Source organism: Pogoniulus pusillus, chromosome 6 (assembly GCF_015220805.1).
Source record: "Pogoniulus pusillus isolate bPogPus1 chromosome 6, bPogPus1.pri, whole genome shotgun sequence".
Classification (NCBI taxonomy): domain Eukaryota; kingdom Metazoa; phylum Chordata; class Aves; order Piciformes; family Lybiidae; genus Pogoniulus; species Pogoniulus pusillus.
In genome coordinates, this window is record NC_087269.1 from 31,162,744 (window position 1) to 31,183,218 (window position 20,475).

The window sequence follows — 20,475 nt, forward strand, 5'->3', positions numbered from 1 at the left end:
AATCATGCCAAGTTAGACCAGATGATCTTTGGGGTCCTTTCCAACCCAGTATTCTACAATTCTATGTTTCACTAAAACTCTATGCATAAATCACTGCTAAAATTATCTTATGGGATTCCAACCTCATCACTATCTAAGATGTATGTAGAGTACATTGACTTGTACTTAGGCATGAGCACAGTAAGACAGAAGTGGCATCTGTTTTTGCATTTCTGGAATTTAGATCACTGTATTTATATACTCTTAAGGAGTCAGCAGAACTCCACTTGGTAGCTGTGCTGCCAGCTGCCAGTGATGTGCACCAAGAGGAATGGTGCTTTCTCAAGATCACTGACTTCTCCACTGAAATTCAGACTAAGTCCTGTATAAGAAAGAAATCACCAGTTCAAATATCATACTAAAAATATAAGGAAAAGATGGATAGAAGTACCATAGCATGCATTGGATAATGAAGAACTACCCAGAAAGTGTTACTTATTTCACACTCAGTGAGACAGTAGTTGGATTACACATTCTATAAGCTGAATAAGGGATGTAAATAGGCAAGACTTCCAACAGATTAAAAAGTACCATAAAATGTTTCTCATTCCAAGATAATAACAGGCTGGGAACTGTTACTAAAAAGGAGGAAATAATTAATTATCGACATTCATTGCCAAAACTTTACACTTTTTCACTAATTTGGGGAACCATGCAGTAGAAGAAAGGGTTAAGCACATTCTCTTACCCCCATGATCTTAGTGTGGCATCTGGCACAGGTTGGTGCAAAGAACTGTTCGTAACAGCGCTCACAGTACACACTATTCTGCTCTTCCACAAAGCACATATCAGCCAAGGATTTCTTGCAGTAAGCACAATTGAATTCTTCTGGGTGCCAAGAGCGACCCATAGCTACCAGGAAAGGACCCCTGTAAACAATTGGAATCATTTTATTTGTGTTGCAAAAAAGGATTGAAAGACCCTGATTATAAACCCCCTTTGCTAGACACTGCTTACATGTATGACAAGCATTCTAATAGAACCATGAAGGTGTATATTCAGATCCAGAGGCCTGAGCAGGAATGGTCTTTTTCAGTATCATTACTCAAACATGTTTCTAACTGGTTAAAACATTTCAGTATTGTTTAGTCATATCTATTGGATTCACAATTGTTGGAAAAACCATCAACTGTTTTCTTATCTGCATAGCTAGAAGTGGTCTTTGTAAACAGCTGCAAAGACAACAGGAAAAGGCCAAGGGCTGTATCTTGGAAGGTAATGCTACTATTGGAAAGCATAAAAAAAAGCAAGTGTCTAAACCACACACTCACAGCTTAGAACAGTTCTTAGAGTTTCCTGCCTTCTCACCTGACAGAACACTGCATATGGCATGTTCTAGAAATGTCAGACTGACAACCTGCTGTTTGATCGTACAGAAGACATATTAAAGTTCATTTTGGTGATTTACTCTTGATTGTAATTAGAATATATAAAGGGCAGTTCCACATCATCAAACTAGATCCTTTTAGTGGAAGAGACTGTCATTAAACACGGATTACTTAAAGTTGGTTAGCAGTGCACAGGGTAACAGCGGGCACCAGTCCAGTGGAATGAATGGGGAGAGGAGAACGGAGAAGCACGTGATGAATCACTGACATTATCTTTCTCCAGATACAGAAGCAACAATTACATTTGGCTGTTCCAAAATGATGTCTCGTTCCTTTTCTCCACACAATCCTAGCCCCACTTCCCATGTCTCCCAAGGAAGCTGCACGTATCTTCTCCAAGGGCTACCTTAAAACCAGAAACTTGTTGAAAAAAAAAAACAAACAGCACTTTGCCATTGCATCCAAGAAGGAAACAGTCAGCATGTATAACTTTGCTGCCATACAAAGTGAACCACACCATAGCAAAATGAGCTCTGGAAATGTTAAATTAATGAAGCAGAAAACAGACGTCCCTGCTGGGTAATTTAACTGAGTCTTAGGCTCTGGTACTGTATATTAATGTACAATAACCAGTCTCTCTGATTACTTTTTTTTCCTGCTTCATCTCTTTTCAAAACCTCATGATCTTACCGAATTATGCTGTTACAGTGCCCACAGAGAGGAGTTCGGCTGCTGGCTGGAAAACGCTCAGCCCTCTGAACTGTTCCCCGGGCTATTGCAGGAGCCCGGGAAGAAGTTGAAACTGGAGATGGGTAAGCAGAAGTTGAGGCAGGAGATGGTCCTGGAGCACCCACTGGTAGGATGTGCTTTGTGATAGTGGTGGTGGTTTTTCCAGGTGCAAATTTCTGGGAAAAGGAGTCATCTGTTACCCAGGGAGGGCGACTCGCAGGCTCAGCGTTGGTGGGGGTGTAGGAATGAGCTGGTGCTGGTGCTGTTTGAAGTATCCCAAAAGAAACCAAGAAGCATTTTAAAGACTTTTCTCCTTATGGCAAAACAGCAACACTTAGCAAAGGATACCCCATGACACACACGAAAAATAAAAGCTTCAGATGACAATTGGGGTCTGTCCCATTACTTCTCATTAATTCTGGACCGAAGCCACGGTTATCAACACAACCACTGACTTGAAATCCACATGCATTACAGAAATCATTGCCTACTGGCTTTCAGAGATTTTATGGAAATCATTTTCAAGGGCATCTCTTCATTTTTCTAGTAGGAATGGATATGATAATTCTGTGATAATTTCAAAGACTGATATATACTCTGTTTAAGACAGGTTAAATATAGAAACACCAGATGTCATAATGAAGATCTGGATAGAACTCCCCATCATTTCAATAAGAATTTATACTTAAATTTTGATCTCATTATATTCATTAAAGTGCAGTGTTTTACACAGATGTCACTGTTATCTATCATTTGTAGACTTTACTCCTAGGTTTCTGAATAAAAACAGGCTCACACAGTGAACAGAGACAGAGAGCACTGGAAGCAATATTGAGGGAGCCGATTCAGTTCAAATGAGCAGCAAGACTAAGCCAACAGCACTTAGAGGAAGGCCAGGCTTGTGGTTATGACTGATCTCAGTTCAGTTCTTGGTTTTGCCACAGACTTCCTGTATAACTTTGAGCAGAGTGTAGTATCTCTGTGCCTCAGTTCCCATGTATAAAACAGAAATATTATACTTCCTTTCTTCCACCCTTTTACTATCATAAAATCTTCACTACAGACAGCCTTTGTATTTGTGTGCACCAGGCTCTAATCTTGGGTGGAGCTTTATCACATAAAAATAAGCAGAAGCTAGAGCCTACACAGACTGACAAGTTTTCCCATTGCCTTGCTCTTTCCAAAGCATTGGATCTTGCATTGTGTAGGGCTGAAGTCATTGCCCGAGAAACTGCCTCACTTTGCCAAGTACAGGAGTGCTAAAAGTAGTTTTTCCTTTGCAGGGAAAAGAAAGGGAGTGATTGTTGGTTTCTGTGAGGAGGTACAGGAGCTTGGAGATCTGAAGTGTTTTGCCTGAACAAGAGAGCACAGACTTGGGAACATAAGTCAGTTCTCCTGCAGCCTAGGCAAACACTCTGCCTAGTAGGTCCCAGTGCCAATAAAATGACAACCAAATACATTTACAGTTTTAAGGAGCTTGCAGGTGGAAAAGTATCTCAGGCAAGAAGAGTATTCCAAACCTAACATGGATCTTTCTAGATAAACGGTGAGAAGGTTGTGTTCTACATAATACTCCTTAGCCTACGTCCTCCCAAACAGAATTACATACATTGACTATTGGCAATTGCAGATACATTGTGCATGTATTGATCCAATGCTCACCTTAGTCATCTCTAATTTTCTTCTTTTTATTGAGTTGAGAGTTGAATCTAAGGCATCTCTTTGACAAAACTTTCTTATGCTTCAGCATCAGCAAGTTTTTGCTTCATAAAATTGTATCCCACCTTAGCTAAAGGCTTTCTTTTTTCTAACCTTGGGAATGGCAAACAGTCTTTAAAGACTGCAGGACAGAGTTTATATGCAATCTCTTTAAATCTTGAGGCTGCTGTTATTTATGTATTATGATATTAAGCCTGGCAAAATTAGAAGGCAATATTTGATCTCTAATTGGTGAGTTCAAAAGGCTTCCACCTATGAGGGTCTCTAATTAAACCAGGTGACTTCTAGCTCACTCAGTTCTGTCAAAGGATTCTCCTCCTTCCCCATGAACCAAATTCTAGTTCATGAAAGTACAGCAGTGTATCCCAAAGAAGGCCTTACAGAATGGTTTGATATTCAAACCCAGAGCTCTAGAAGTGAAGAACAAATGCAGTCCAGGAACCACCTTTATGATGTCTTTTTCTATAATTAAGTAAATACAACCTCATGTTTTCCTCTTTGTCTTCCTTAACCTCACAATATTGGTGTTGCATTTTTTTTTCAGTTTGCTTATTCCAACTAATGTAGACAGCATATGATTTCTCTGGGTTCAGATTAACCTAGACTCCTTTGAAGGATGAACATTGGGGAATGGTCTTTGTCTTTCAGTGTCTCTATCTTCTATTTATTTTTACTCTATTTTTTTTTTTACCTCTGGGGCAAAATACAGTGGCAAAAGAAACATTTTTTCCCAGTTGCTGGAATATACCAGGAGTATCTATGTTGGGTGTTTGCAGCTGCTCTGAGTCCTCATTTCAGCTATTACAATTTACTTTTTCAGGCTGCATTTATTACAACATATTTTCCCCCTTTGAACATGCTGGAGTTACTGTTGATTTAAAATAGTGCCATTGCAATGCAGTCAAAAGGTTTCAGTAACTGAGATTTTTAGCTATTGTTATTAAGAGGGAATTATTGTAGCTATGTCTCTAAGCTTATTTGAAAAACTCTCTTGTCTTACTAGCTACTATCATGCAATTCACCTTGCTCATTTATGTATTTTAAAGTCTTCCATCATAAATGTAGCAGGTAGAAGGTGCTGTCTGCTAGTAAAATGTACTAAGATTCAGTATACCAGGGAACAGATTCTCAAAATATCAGTATTGTATGAACTGATCCTTGACTGCTCAATAACAAATCACAGTATCACAGTATCACCAAGGTTGGAAGAGACCTCACAGATCATCAAGTCCAACCCTTTACCACAGAGCTCAAGGCTAGACCATGGCACCAAGTGCCACGTCCAATCTTGCCTTGAACAGCCCCAGGGACGGCGACTCCACCACCTCCCCGGGCAGCCCATTCCAGTGTCCAATGACTCTCTCAGTGAAGAACTTTCTCCTCACCTCCAGCCTAAATTTCCCCTGGCACAGCTTGAGGCTTTGTCCTCTCGTTCTGGTGCTGGCCACCTGAGAGAAGAGAGCAACCTCCTCCTGGCCACAACCACCCCTCAGGTAGTTGTAGACAGCAATAAGATCACCCCTGAGCCTCCTCTTCTCCAGGCTAACCAATCCCAGCTCCCTCAGCCTCTCCTCATAGGGCTGTGCTCAAGGCCTCTCCCCAGCCTCGTCGCCCTTCTCTGGACACGCTCAAGCATCTCAATGTCCCTTCTAAACTGGGGGCCCCAGAACTGAACACAGTACTCGAGGTGTGGTCTAACCAGTGCAGAGTATGCTCTCAATAATAATTCAGTAACCTAACCTCCATCACCTTAGTTCTCTCCACCCTCAGACTCTCTTAGACGAGAAGGAATAACAGTATTGTTATCTTGAGAGAATGGCAAGAGAAGAGTTCTCTCTTACAGTGATTGGAACAGGCCAGTTCCTTGATTCTGGAGACCTTAGAAGTCTCCCTCTCAGCTCTGCATTTACGGTCAATGGATATTTTCCCTCAATGGAAAAAATGGTGCTTTACCACAGATTCATTTAGTATAGATTAATATAGTCTCAAATGCTTTATCTTACCTACTAGCTCATACTATGGAAACAATTTATTCAAAGGGGCTGGGGGAGGAGGGTGAGGGAGGAGGGGAAAGCTCATAATTGTTGTTCCTAACAATAATTTTCCCCTAGCAAGTGCAAATCATCATTCCAACTGATCTGGCTTGTTCTATACTCAGTGGCTGTATCCCTGAAGGCCAAATGTTTCCTGCATACTGTTTCAGTATATAGTATATGGCAGGAAAAAAGTAAATAATACAACAAGCCCTTTCTAAGAGGACGTGATGCTTATTGAGAAGAATGAAAAATGAAAGCTGACATGGATCCTGCTGGTTCAGTACTGCAGGTGCTCAGGATTCAGTCAGATTTTTAATGAGATCTGTTTGAAACTTTCTACCTCTTTCACAGACTTATAGATTCATAGAATGGTTTGGGTTGGAAGGGACCTTAAAGATCAACCTCCCTGACACAGGCAGGGTCACCTCCTGCTAGACCAGCTTGCCCAAGGCCTCGAACACCTCCAAGCAGAGGCCATCCACCACCTCCCTGGGCAGTCTGTTCCAGTGTCTCAGCTCCCTCACTGTAAAGCATTGCTTCCTAATACCCAGACGAAACCAATGCTTCTTGAGCTTCAGTCCATTCCCTCTCATCCTACCACTACAAGCCCTTGTAAAAAGTCTCTTCTCATCTTTCTGTAGGTCCCTTTCGGGTACTGGAAGCCACTAAGAGGTGTTCCCGAAGCCTTCTTTTCTCCAGGCTGAACAGCCCCAACTCCAGCAGCCTGTTCCCACAGGGGAGGTGCTGCAGCCTCCTGATCAGCTTTGTGCCCTTCTCAGGACCTGTCCCAGCACTTTGACGTCCTAAAAGAGCAGAGCCCAGTTCTGGGCCCCTCAATTCAAGAGAGATGTTGAGGTGCTGGAACATGTCCAGAGAAGGGCAACAAAGCTGGTGAGGGGCCTGGAGCACAAATCCTATGAGGAGAGGCTGAGGGAGCTGGGGGTGTGCAGCCTGGAGAAGAGGAGGCTCAGGGGTGACGTCACTGCTGTCTACAACTACCTGAAGGGGCATTGTAGCCAGGTGGGGGGTGGCCTCTTCTCCCAGGCAACCAGCAATAGAACAAGGGGACACAGTCTCAAGTTGTGCCAGGGTAGGTATAGGCTGGATATTAGGAGGAAGTTCTTCCCAGAGAGAGTGATTGGCATTGGAATGGGCTGCCCAGGGAGGTGGTGGAGGCACCTTGGGGGTCTTCAAGCAAAGCCTGGCTGAGGCACTTAGTGCCATGGTCTAGTTGACTGGACAGGGCTGGGTGCTAGGTTGGACTGGATGATCTTGGAGGTCTCTTCCAACCTGATTGATTCTATGATTCTATGATTTTACGCAGGACCACTTTTACATATACGAGTTGGCCGCCTTTGGTGTTACTGATTTAAAAGGAAAGGTCTGTTTTCTTTTAGGTCTTCAGGCCACTCAGCAGTGAAACCCGGCGTCCGAGTCGCTGTGAAACACGCGAGGGCAGCGGCCCGGAGCGGAGAGGGCTCCAGGCGAGGCAGACGCAACTGTTGTCTGCCACCTGGTGGACAAGGCAAGAACCTGCGCTCTTTAAAGGGTCCTGACGCGTAGAGGGCAGAAGCGGGGAAAAAACGAGAGCTGGGAGTTGGCAGGAAGAAAACAGATTTTTAACAGCAGAAACGCCTCACCCGACTTAGGTTAGAGCAGCAGTCTTCTGCTTCAAAGCTCAGACTTACTGATACCTGTGCTAGTTTGAAGCTAGCTAGAATGTTTTGGTGAGAAGAACTAGATCACAGGCTGTGAAAGGGAAACAGTGGTGATGTCCACTTCCCTCTGAGTCTCTGTGATGGTTTGGGTGTACCCAGCCCCCCCCCCCCCCACTTTAGAAATCTCCCAGACTAGACTCAGTCGGCTCTGGGAATATAAATGAAGCTATTTATTTACAGCTAGCACAATATACAAGCAGATATTTACAGTATATGCAGTTATAGACAGAAATATACAAGGTAAAAGGTAATACAGAAACACAACTCCCCTCCCAGAAACCTGAGTCCCCAGGAGGGGCTCTCAACCACCCCTGCACCTTCCTCCTGCCCCTTCTTAACCTCTTGGCTGAACCTCTATTCTTCTTTAGGACTGGGGTAAGGTTGAGAGGGGCAGGGGGAAGGTGGAAGGGTGTTTGGGAGCCCCTCCTGGGGACTCAGGTTTCTGGGAGGAGAGTTGTGCTTCTGTATCACCTTTTACCCTGTATATTTCTGTATATAACTGTATATACTGTAAATATCTGCTTGTATATTGTGCTAGCTGTAAATAAATAGCTTCATTTATATTCCCAGAGCCGGCTGAGTCTAGTCTGCGTGATTTCTAAAGTGTGGGGGGGCAGGGAACACCCAAACCATCACAATACCCCTACCTGAGCCAGATAACTATGCAGTGTCGGTGTCAGCAAGATTCAGTCCCATTATTTATTCTCAGTCTCAGACAGGATAAAATAGTCTCGTAAGCCCTCTTAGTGGCTGATTCAGGTTTCTGGATATTGCATGCATGAAACTGTTGCTGGCTGACATTTTTAAGAGAAGCAACTGCTCTCAATCCCATTAGCACTGAGGGCTACCATAAAGCATTCATTCCTCTTCTAACTTCTGCACTGGAAATCCTGATGGCAATCGCTGTTATTTCAGCCTTCTCACACAGTGCATTTAAAAAATAGAAGTAAAAGGAATTATTTGCTAAAGTGAGAGTGCAGTCACTGCAAAACCCTTCAGACTGGAAGGAAAAGATGTATTTAGAGATCTCGTATGTCATTATTTGAGAACAGCTGGTCCTCTCATTGAGATTGCATTTTATACTGCAAGAGAGACTTTAGACACATTGACAAAATTGAGTAGGGAAGTTTTCTGTCTTGGTGGTTTGTTTCAAAGTACTTCCCTATCAGTGACAGGAAAATACCTATTTGGCAATGATCTATTTCATAGAATCAACCAGATCGGAAGAGACCTCCAAGATCATCCAGTCCAACCTAGCCCCCAGCCCTATCCAGTCAACTAGACCATGGCACTAAGTGCCTCAGCCAGGCTTTGCTTCAACACCTCCAGGCACGGTGACTCCACCACCTCCCTGGGCAGCCCATTCCAATGCCAATCACTCTCTCTGGCAAGAACTACCTCCTAACATCCAGCCTAGACCTCCCCCAGCACAACTTGAGACTGTGTCCCCTTGTTCTGTTGCTGTTTGCCTGGCAGAAGAGCCCAACCCCACCTGGCTGCAGCCTCCCTTCAGGGAGTTGTAGAGAGCAATGAGGTCAGCCCTGAGCCTCCTCTTCTCCAGGCTGCACACCCTCAGCCTCTCCCCAGCTTCGCCGCCCTTCTCTAGACATGTTCCAGTATCTCAACATCTTTGCTCAGGACTGCAACGGCAACTGTTCCTAGAGCTATCTTTTGTTCCAAAACCAGTATGGAATGCTACTACATTAAATACATAGAACTCTAAAAGGTACCAAAACAACAATAACAAAACCCAACAGAAAAACAAAACAAACTTCAATAAAATCTCTGTCTGTAATCCCCTGTATCTAAGCCCCTTTGGGGTCCAATTACAAAGGAAGTTTAGACTCCTTTATTGTCTATTTCAAACTCTTAAATGATATATGGAGAATTATTTATTCTTTCACTTCCAATTTTAATGCTATTTGAATTTTGTCTTTGTAATATATCCCATGACATATTATTCTGAATTTTCTCCTGTCATCTAGAGTATACCATATCCTTGCAGTACCTGCAAAACAAAGAGCTTTCTACAGGTGAGCAGACAACATATAGCTCGTTGTATACATGGTGACACACAACATAGTTTCTGTACTGGCTATTTTAAGCCTTCATTGGTGGTCACTGAGGCTTGAAACAGGTCCAGAGAAGGGCAACAAGGCTGGGGAGAGGCCTGGAACACAGCTCTATGAGGAGAGGCTGAGGGAGCTGGGGGTGTGCAGCCTGGAGAAGAGAAGGCTCAGGGCTGACCTCATTGCTGTCTACAACTACCTGAAGGGAGGCTGTAGCCAGGTGGAGGTTGGTCTCTTCTTCCAGGCAAGCAGCACCAAAACAAGGGGACACAGTCTCAAGTTGTGCTGGATGTTAGGAGGAAGTTCTTCACAGAGAGAGTGATTGGCATTGGAATGGGCTGCCCAAGGAGGTGGTGGAGTCGCCATCCCTGGAAGTGTTCAAAAAAAGCCTGGCTGAGGCACTTAGTGCCATGGTCTAGTTGATTGGACAGGGCTGGGTGATAGGTTGGACTGAATGATCTTGGAGGTCTCTTCCAACCAGGTTCATTCTATGATTTTAGGTGAAATAAGGAATTGCAAAGATGACCATCACAGAAGAAAACAAAAACTTTACTTCTCATTCCAAGTCTAATTTGACAGTTTAAGGCCAGGCTGGATGAGGCTTTGGGCAGCCTGGTTGATTGTACGATTCTATGATCTAGGGTAGGGTGTCCCTGGGCATGGCAGGGGGGTTGGAACTACGTGATCCTTGTGGTCCCTTCCAACCCTGACTGATTCTATGATTCTAACTACTCCTTGGATATAGCTACAGATTTATTTCTGGCAGGTTTGTATATTGAGTTTATAATTGCCCCAAATGCATGGTGCTTAGTATCTATCAGTGTTACTTAGGAGATACTTTGACTTGTCATGGTTTGCTGTGTTCTACATTATTGAAATAAATTCTCTTTATCTTTACTTCTTTGCATGACAAAAAAAACCTCACCCTGCCCCCAAACCATGTTCTTACTGAAGGCAAATATATGCTGAAGCACCTAACCAACTGCAAATGAGGAGAGGTGGAAATCTTTATTTACTTTGGGACCCTTAAATAGCTCATTGTAACTCTAAATTAGGGGTTTTTTCTACCTTTATATCTCAAATATAAAGATTAATCAATCTGTCTGTCTGCTTGATGCCTAAGTTTCTGCATTGGTTTTGTTTCAGTAGGTCCAGGATGAGAGCATTACAGAAGACAGAGTTTAAGACTGTTAGAGATTTTAGCCTTCACATATTTACTTGACTATCAAGATATAAATCAACTTTTTTATTCTCTTGTTAAGATCAGAACAAACTTAATTTGAAACAGAACTGCATTTAGACTTATATTGCTGCCTCATTTAATTTATCCACTTTAAAAATTCACATTTTAGTCATCAAAGGTTTTAGAAGTCCACTCCATTTGCAACACATTAATGCAAAGTGAATTAAAACAACATCAATGAGTATATTTTCCACCTGAATGAATAACCAAATGTATTCCTTCAGTGACTTAGTCTGCAACAAATGGAAGAATAGCATTATGAAGTACTTTAATAGGTCATTCTTGATTTCAAATGTAAGTCTGAGATATGGCCTCATATATTTTGCAAATATATCCTACTCAAACCACTTTCACATATTTTATCTCCTTCCTTCCTGACCTATGTGTTCTTAAGCTGTTCTGTATTTCTGAAGTGTTATTGGGCTTGTAATTTGGCACGCTGAGTTATTATCCAAATGTACTACTTCTAAAAATTATTTTTACTACAGCCTTTCCCCTTGCTTTTATCCCCCTCCCCCCAACTGGTTCCACACTTCGACTCCAAAGCAGAATACAAATACAACATAACCCTCTTTCTTCAGATCATCTCAAGCAATACTAGCGACTAGCAGCCATTTGGTTCCATGCAGAGAAATCTTTCATGCTATGTGTGTCCCCTGTTGCAAAATGTGCATTCTTTAAATGATCTTTTTTGTTTCTAAAAGAAATGCACAGGCAATTCTTTTCTGAATCCTTTCAGTATTTTCCAGTCACCTTACCTGGCTGGTAGACAGAAGGCTTTATGCTGGCAGTAGTAACAACTCTCTGTTTTGAAGCAGCAGGATTTTCACTGTAGCTTCCAGAAACTGGCATTGGTGTATATGACTGGCTTGTGTTTCTAAAAGCAAAACAAAGCTATGAGCAATTTTAGAAACAGCAAAAGTTACTAATTATGAAATATCAGACTGGCAGCTTCCAAAGTACTCCAAGAGGAACTGTCCTTGAGAGCTACGGAGAGAATACTGTGAGGTTCGTCAGTCTTTGTCATTGCTAAGAAAGGCTTGGACAATTCTTTGGAAAGAAAAACCAGCCAAATAAGAATTATAACTAATGACAAGTTGCTCTCACTGGCACAGAAAACAGCTCACTGAAGGAATGTGACAAAGTTACTGAAGGAATTTAGTTTAACAAGGGATCTGATATCAGGAACATGCTTAAAAGTTTATTTTTAATGTCTCTCCACAAACAAACAGGTCTCTTCTCAACTAAGATTAATCAGTGAGGGACACCTCACTCACTTAAAATAAGATACTGGCTCAGCACAATTACTTCTGCTATGAATGCTAACTACTGTTTCTAAGCACTACACTCTTTTCATGAAGTCTGTAGTGACCCTTTAAAAATATTTCCAAAACTAACTTCTCCCTGTTTAGACTGAAACCACTATTTATATTAATTTTTTCTAATGCTCAAATTCAGCCTACCCAAAAGCACATGAGATGCAATGTTATAATGCAGTTTCTGCATTCCTAGATTAAAAATGTTTGCTCAGGATTCCAAGCATCAAGAAGAAATAGTTTTCCTGTCTTCTATGGCTCAGATGGCAATTCTCAGTTTGATTATAGTAACACAATGATGTTAGGAGGAAGTTCTTCAGAGAGAGAGTGATTTGCCATTGGAATGGGCTGCCCAGGGAGGTCGTGGAGGCACTGTCCCTGGAGGTGTTCAAGACTGGATGAGGCACTTAGTGCCATGGTCTAGTTGACTGGATAGGGCTGGGTGCTAGATTGGACTGGCTGAGCTTATAGGTCTCTTCCAACCTGCTTGATTCTATGATTCTATATGCTTCTTCTGTTTGCCTGTTTCTTAAGATGATTCTATTTGTAACTATTCTATTTGTGTTCTATTCTATTGTTGTTTTGCTTCATAAAGCACTAAAGGAGCAGCAGAAACAAGGCATGAGAGAATAAAGAGGTACAAGGAATGGAAGCCACAGATAGAGAGGTGTGTGCAGTAATAAAACCAACATTCAGTATTGAACATCCTTCTTATCCTGAAAAGTGTTTTACATTCTTTTCCCCTTCACTTTCACTACCTGTGACTTCAACTACAGGAAAACACTCATCAGCATTAGGAAGGAAGTGTCAGACCATTGGTACATCTTGACTTGTACTTTCTTTAAACAGTGGAAATAGATGCTGTCTGGAGAGAAAATGTTATAATTTTTACATCTGGCAAACCCAGCAAATTCCTTGCAGTACAGGTGAAAAATATCCTGACAAAAAGTAAAATCTCGATTTCTAATTTTGAACTAAATAAATGTACCCTCACAACACAGCTTTTTGTGGCTGTGGCAGTGCTTCTACTGTAGATCCAGTCCCCACAGCGCTGCTCTTCAGGCCAATTTATTTTGTCTATTTAGTTAGACCTAGAAACATAGCTACTGCTGCAATGACTATAGCTAATTATTTCTGTACTTAGTTTAGGGCTCAGGGCAGATTTGGGTGCACTACACCATGAGTGAACAGGACTCTCCAAAGTAAACTATTTTAGCAGGTTTGTATTCACTGTAAATTCTGTTGTGTACTGTGATTTGTAACCACCAAAGCTATTCTTAGCACAGCAACACTTTCTACTTTCCATTCTAGCCATCTATTTCCTACTGATAACCTCCTCACTCATAGTGAATATGAATGCTCTGTGCCCAGGGTCACTGGAGAGAGGATCATTGTTCCTACCGTAGCAGAGACAAAGTTGTACACTGGCTTCACGCACAGCTTTTAAAATGCCATCATCTCCTTGTTTAAAACCTACCATTCAAGGTAAACTAGAGAGAAAACCAGTGTGCTAGTTAGAAGCAAGCTGGAATGTTTTGGTAAAAGAACTTGATAACAGGCAGTGGAATGAAAACAATTGATGTCAACTTCTCTCATAGTCTCGCTGAGAGCTCTGGGAAGAAGAAGTAAACATTCTCCATTTTTGTCTTTTTACTTCTGCCTTTGCCTTCAGACCTGGTCATATCTCATTAACCTTGCTCCTACTAACCTTGCTCCCTAACCTCTTGGCCGCACCTCTCTTCTTCCTGAGAACTGGGGTAAGGTTGAGAGGGCCGGGGGAGGTGTTGGGGTGGTTTGAGAGCCCCTCCTGGGGACTCAGGTTTCTGGGAGGGGAGTTGTGCTTCTGTATTGTTTATCCTTTGTATATTTCTGTATATAATTGTCTATAACTGTATATATTGTAAATAGCTGCTTGTAAATTCTGCTAGCTGTAAATAAATTGCTTCATCTCTATTCCCAGGGTCCGTCTGAGTTAGATGGGGCAAATACAAAGTGTGGGGGGGCGGGTAAGAGCCCAAACCATCACAACCAGTAAAACATACTTACCAATAAGGGATCAGTGATCAGTGTTTACAGTGTGGATTGAAAGATTTAAAATCATGTATCATATAGCCTTAATCTGAAAATGGCATACACACAGGAAGGTCTGCTCCCAGATGTGCAGGTCCATTGGAAGAGAGACTCATTCGAAGTTCTCAATGCACAAAATACATAAAGAAGTTCTGAGCCGTATTAGGGATAAAAATGGTTATTCAAGAGTCAAATGTTTACAAAAATTAATAGCATGATAATACCATTCTGCTAGATTGCTTTGCATGTTCAGGGAAATGAAGCTGAAAAAACCCCAAACCAACACGTACAGAACTCCCCATAGTCATAGTTCCAAAATCACGGCAAAATTAAAAGAAGTCAATTATTGAGCTCTTTTAGAAGTGTGTGATGCATATTAAATACAGTAAGGAAGATAAAAAGGCTTGCCAAAGAGAAACCAAGTGTTACAGTACATCATTAAGGGGTTTAGTGAAGTTAAAAGATTTATCAGAACTTCTGCTGAAGAAAAGGAAACAGCATGTGATTAAAAGAGAGGAAAAAAAGGAAAAAGAATAATTAAAGGAAGAATAAAAAGATATCCTAAGGAGCAAAGATGCTTTAATGGAACAGGAAGCAACTGCATCTCAAAAAGCAGTGAAAGCACCCTTACTGAATTTATCTGTAGCAGCCAATGGCATGTGACAGGCAGCAAATTAAATACTTGCTCTGGTAACTATTAGTTGTCAGAAAAAAAAAAAGAGTAAAGATTTTAAAGCAGATCATCTTTATGTTAACACTTCACTAGATGCCTGCTAGCAGCAATAAACTGGTTTGTTAAGTGCTTTCAAGGTAGAGTAGCTGCACAAAGCATTTTTATACCTCTTTGACTGGTAGCTGATGGAGGTGGAAGAATGTCGGTTGAAACTAAAATGAGACAAAAGTTGTATTGAAAAAAAAGATGACAAGAAGATTGGGGATATCTTGTCCTACACTGAATTTCATTACAAATAAGAGGTGCTCTTAAGTGCTACAGTAAATGTGAATACTTAAACAAGATCGATATTACATTATATTTTGCTTAAGCCAGGAATCAGTGTGATCTAGATGATTTACATGCACTATTACATTATATTTTACTTCTTTAAGCCAGGAATCAGTGTGATCTGGATAATTTACATTCACTATTACATCATATTTTGCTTCTTTAAGCCAGGAATCAGTGTGATCTGGATAATTTACATTCACTATTACATTATATTTTGCTTATTTAAGCCAGGAATCAGTGTGATCTAGATGATTTACATGCACTATTACATTATATTTTACTTCTTTAAGCCAGGAATCAGTGTGATCTGGATAATTTACATTCACTATTACATCATATTTTGCTTCTTTAAGCCAGGAATCAGTGTGATCTGGATAATTTACATTCACTATTACATTATATTTTGCTTATTTAAGCCAGGAATCAGTGTGATCTAGATGATTTACATGCACTATTACATTATATTTTACTTCTTTAAGCCAGGAATCAGTGTGATCTGGATAATTTACATTCACTATTACATTATATTTTGCTTATTTAAGCCAGGAATCAGTGTGATCTGGATAATTTACATTCACTATTACATTATATTTTGCTTATTTAAGCCAGGAATCAGTGTGATCTGGATAATTTACATTCACTATTACATTATATTTTGCTTATTTAAGCCAGGAATCAGTGTAATCTGGATAATTCACTATTTATTTGTATTAGCACAAAAAAAGAATACATTTGAGTTTTCTTTTTGTCATTGTCATAAGCTTAAGTTGCATCAAATCTTAAATCCTGAATGAACCAAATCCCAGTGATGAGTTAAGTTTCCCAGCTTATTAGGCAACTAGGACAGCCTAACAGAAAAGACTATCTGGAAGCAGTTAAAACAACATCATCAAGGCAACACATTCAACTCTTCCCCCAACAGTACCATTCTACTGTTCATTTATTAAACAGGGTTTTAGGTAAACAGATTTGTTTCTTCCTGTCTCGGGGCAACAGCATCATTTGAGAACATAAATTCATGTAAATGTGGAAAGTACTTTAAAGCCTGCACAATGCATGACCTGAGAAACAAGAAGATTCAGAATGAATACAGCTCCTGTTTAAATGCAGAGGAGTGCTGGGCTACATGGCTTCAACCACATCACATCACATAGGAGCACACCTTGCCTTTGCCAGAATTACCAGAGGCTTCCCGTACGTCAGCTATTTTCCTGGCTTCTGAAGAAGAGTTTCTCTTCCTTTTGCCACAGACACAATGCTTGGATTAAAATTCTAGGATCACAGAAACTACACCTTCCTTTCAGAATCATAATGGTAACTGTATCATTCTCCCATTTTTCTATCCCCATGGTGCTGTCTCACTGGCTGCCTTGCTTTTAGCCTCCAGATGGAATAAGCATAAAGAGCTTCACAGGTTATTTAAAACATTCCTGCTATGCTTTCTTCGTTGTAAGTAAGACTGTAAGTGAAAAAGAAAGGTAACATTGCCAATGAAAAAGTAACAGGATCAGTTCAGGATTAATTACTAACTTCAAACTACTCCTCTTTAGGAACATCATAAATATTTAACTCATGTTAGTTGTTATGCATATGGCCTTGCTCACAAAAGCAAAATCACTATAGAGTTGGATCTACTGATGTTGTAAATCAGATTTAAATAAAGACATGAATGAAGAAACCCTGTATTTTCTTAGCAGGCCTGTTTAAGGTACCTAGAATGAAAAAAAACCCTCCAACAACCAGTGGAATAAGGATGGTAAAACCTCAGCCCCTTTCTATCTCTAGAGCATGTTTTACAGAAGGGGACACTGCTGTAACTGAGGTCACCTATATTTTATTTTGAACTGGAATGACATGAAATACTGCTGCAGTGCTTCAACAGTGTACGTCAAGCTGAAACTGCTAACGTACTGCTTGCTTTCTAAATGAAAAGAATCAGATGCTCAAAAAATTGAATCATAAATCAATTTAGAAACCACTTCCAGTCTCTTATTTTAGAATACACTGGCTATACACATGACAGTTTAAAAAACAACCATGGAAGTAGAGCACAAAGATAAAGATGAAGATTTCAGCTTCAACATAGCCCTTCAAATACAGAACTCCTCCAAAAACTGAGTTCACTTCTTGTACCCAATTATCAAGGAAACAATATTTTACAGGTCCTACAAATGTCTGATGTGTCTTTTTGTCCCAAGGCTTGATGAACAGCTGAACTTCCAAGAGAGGTATTAGCTAAGACAATAGTATTTGTTTGCTGGTAATAGCTTGAAGCATGTATCAGTATGACACCCATGTCATCCACTGGAAAGTAAGATTTTAGGGCAATACCATTTAATGCTGATATGCTGTAGATGTTACATATTTGACTTAAATGATCGTCATGTACAAGCAACAGGACTTAGTATTCCAATTAAAGCATTGCTTTCTGAAATGGACAGTGGTTATTCACAGATTCACAGAGTCTTCTGAGGGGCAAGAGACATTAGGAAGTCTCACAGCCAACTTCCTGCTGAAAGCAAGGCCAAGTCTGAAGCCAGACCAGGTTGCTTGGTGTTTCATTCAGTGTCTTCAAAACCTTCAAGAATGGAGATGCATAGCTTCCCCAGACAAACTGATCCTTTCAAAGGGGCAGGGAAGGGTAAAAATGGTCCATGACAATCTAATGCTGGACAAAACAGACTTTTGATTTGAAAGTATATTTTAACATCTCACAGTGACTTTGTTATCCTCAGGAATCATTAAAACTGTGATTCACACCCATTAAGTCCACATTGATACATAACTGCAAATGAATTTATAGTTGAGGCCTCACACTGCTTCCTTTCTCCCTAATAAGGGAATGTGAAACTGAAGTAAACCAGATAAAGACTCAATCAAAAAATAATATTATATTAGCTCAAAGATAGCCATGCAAGTGCTGTCAGAAAATAATGGCTATTTTTATGCTAAATTATTAGCTGAAAATTATACATAGCTGTTTGTTAACTGTCATTTCCAAGACAGCAATGGAAATACACCTTTTGGAATAAATCTACTCTTCCATAAAAGAATTAACAAAAGCTGTCTGCATCTATTTCTTGCACCAAATGTTATGCCAGCAGTTGTCTATCTGTCCCAAGCAACTGTTACACTTAAGTACTGCATGTAGCTAACAATGTGAAGAGTGTCTGCTTCAGTAATCAGAAGGCCTGTCCATAATTCTGTGATTAATATAAATGAATGATGAGATTCTTCAATGAATAGCCTCCAGCTAAAAATAAGTGTGCATGCACAAAATGGTTATGTTATGAAAACATGCCTTCTGGGCAGTCTTCTCTTAAGGATTTTCTATGATGATGAACTGTCTCTGAAAGGCACGCAGAGATTTACCACTTTCATAATGGATTTTAAAGCTCACAATGCCAGGATTCACCAGGGTTTCCCAAAGTTTTCAGATTACTCAAGTATGGTCTTATAACTGAAGAAGTGAATCTGTGGTTTTACCTTTCTGTGTTCCTCCAACATTGTGCATTAAATCAAAGTTTTTCATAATGTGTTTGTCTTGAATGGGAAAAACTAAAGCCTTTTATGACATCAATGCTAGCCTCAAGGAAATCTGCATATATTTCAGAAATAAAAAGTATCACAGACAGTATTATTATGTGTGGGCTTCAGAGACCTATTATTAAATATCATGTAAAATTCTCCCTGAAGCTAATAGAATGCCAAGGAATTTTTTGTTGCAGGTATGTGAGAATAAACCTCTCACAGCAAGATTTACATGGGCCCAATGATTTAAAAAAAATGATAAAACATGGAAAAAAAAATCCTCTGTCTGGCCAGAGTAGTCACCAAGGCTTCAATTTAACTTCACGTTCTGTCTGATGGATACATTTAATGCCTTAGTTGAGAGCAAGAGTAAAACTGAGTATTTTCTGCAGCTCAGAATAAACAGGTGTGTTATGCCAGCACTTAATCAAGCTCAAATATGCACAGTTATTGCTGCTTAGGAAACAAGGGTCTTTCCCTGGTATATAAGAGGCTTTTAACCGTCACCTACAATTATGTAGGACCCTGTGCTAGTTTGAAGCAAGCTGGAATGTTTTGGTAAAAGAACTAGATAACAGGCAGTGAAATGAAAACAATTGATGTCAACTTCTCTCACAGTCTCGCTGAGAACTCTGGGAAGAAGAAAGACTTTTTTCTCCATTTTTTGTTCCTCTCTTCTGCCTGTGCCTTCAGACCTGGTCACATCTCATTAACCTTGCTCCTACTAACCTTGCTCCCTAACCTCTTGGCTGCACCTCTCTTCTTCCTGAGAACTGGGGTAAGGTTGAGAGGGCCGGGGGAGGTGTTGGGGCGGTTTGAGAGCCCCTCCTGGGGACTCAGGTTTCTGGGAGGGGAGTTGTGCTTTTGTATTGTTTATCCTTTGTATATTTCTGTATATAATTGTATATAACTGTATATATTGTAAATAGCTGCTTGAATTCTGCTAGCTGTAAATAAATTGCTTCATCTCTATTCCCAGGGTCCGTCTGAGTTAGCTGGGGCAAATACAAAGTGTGGGGGGGCAGGGTAACCCCCAAACCATCACAGACCCTCTTCTCACCTTGATAAGTTATCATTCCAACCGACTAAAAGAGATTTCATAGTGAAACAAGCTGGACGGAATAGTACTAGGGAGATTTAAGCACCTAATCATATCACAAGACTGAATGAAAAAGCAGTGTAGGAATCACTTGTGAAAGACACTGGGTACTATTCCGAGTAACAGAAGAGAGGACAGGAGGAAACGCCCGCAGGTTTAAATAGGATAATAGGAGCGACCTCTTCACCAAATGGGCAGTCAAACATTGGTGTGCTAGTTTGAAGCAGGCTAGAATGTTTTGGTGAGAAGAGCTAGATTACAGTCTGTAAAAGGAAACAATGGTGATGTCTGCTTCACTCATAGGCTTGCTGAGATGTATAAAAACATAACTCAAAACATAGATAACACACTCGGCATCACTCTCACTTGGGCTGCTGGCTGAGCTGCATCTCTCTAACCTCCCCCTCCATTTTGGACTAATCCACTTTGCTTCCTAACCCCCTGGCTGAACCTCCATTCTTCCTTGGGACTGGGGTAAGGTTGAGAGGGGTGGGGGGAAGGTGAAGGGGTGGTTGAGAGCCCCTCCTGGGGACTGAGGTTTCTGGGAGGGGAGTTGTGTTTCTGTATTACCT

The 20,475-nt window shown here is 40.8% G+C and overlaps 1 protein-coding gene across 2 annotated transcripts in view; it reads right to left on the reverse strand.

Moving 5' to 3' along the window:
- The window catches only part of LDB3 (LIM domain binding 3), a 141,209-nt gene that overhangs the window by 10,728 nt on the left and 110,006 nt on the right, over window positions 1-20,475 (reverse strand). For both annotated transcript variants that reach the window (XM_064145113.1, XM_064145112.1), the window contains 3 exons: window positions 11,640-11,758; window positions 2,058-2,358; window positions 728-908 (listed from right to left, as the gene is read on the reverse strand). In XM_064145113.1, coding sequence (XP_064001183.1) covers window positions 728-908; window positions 2,058-2,358; window positions 11,640-11,758 — 601 coding nt within the window. The remainder of the gene's footprint in view (window positions 1-727; window positions 909-2,057; window positions 2,359-11,639; window positions 11,759-20,475) is intronic.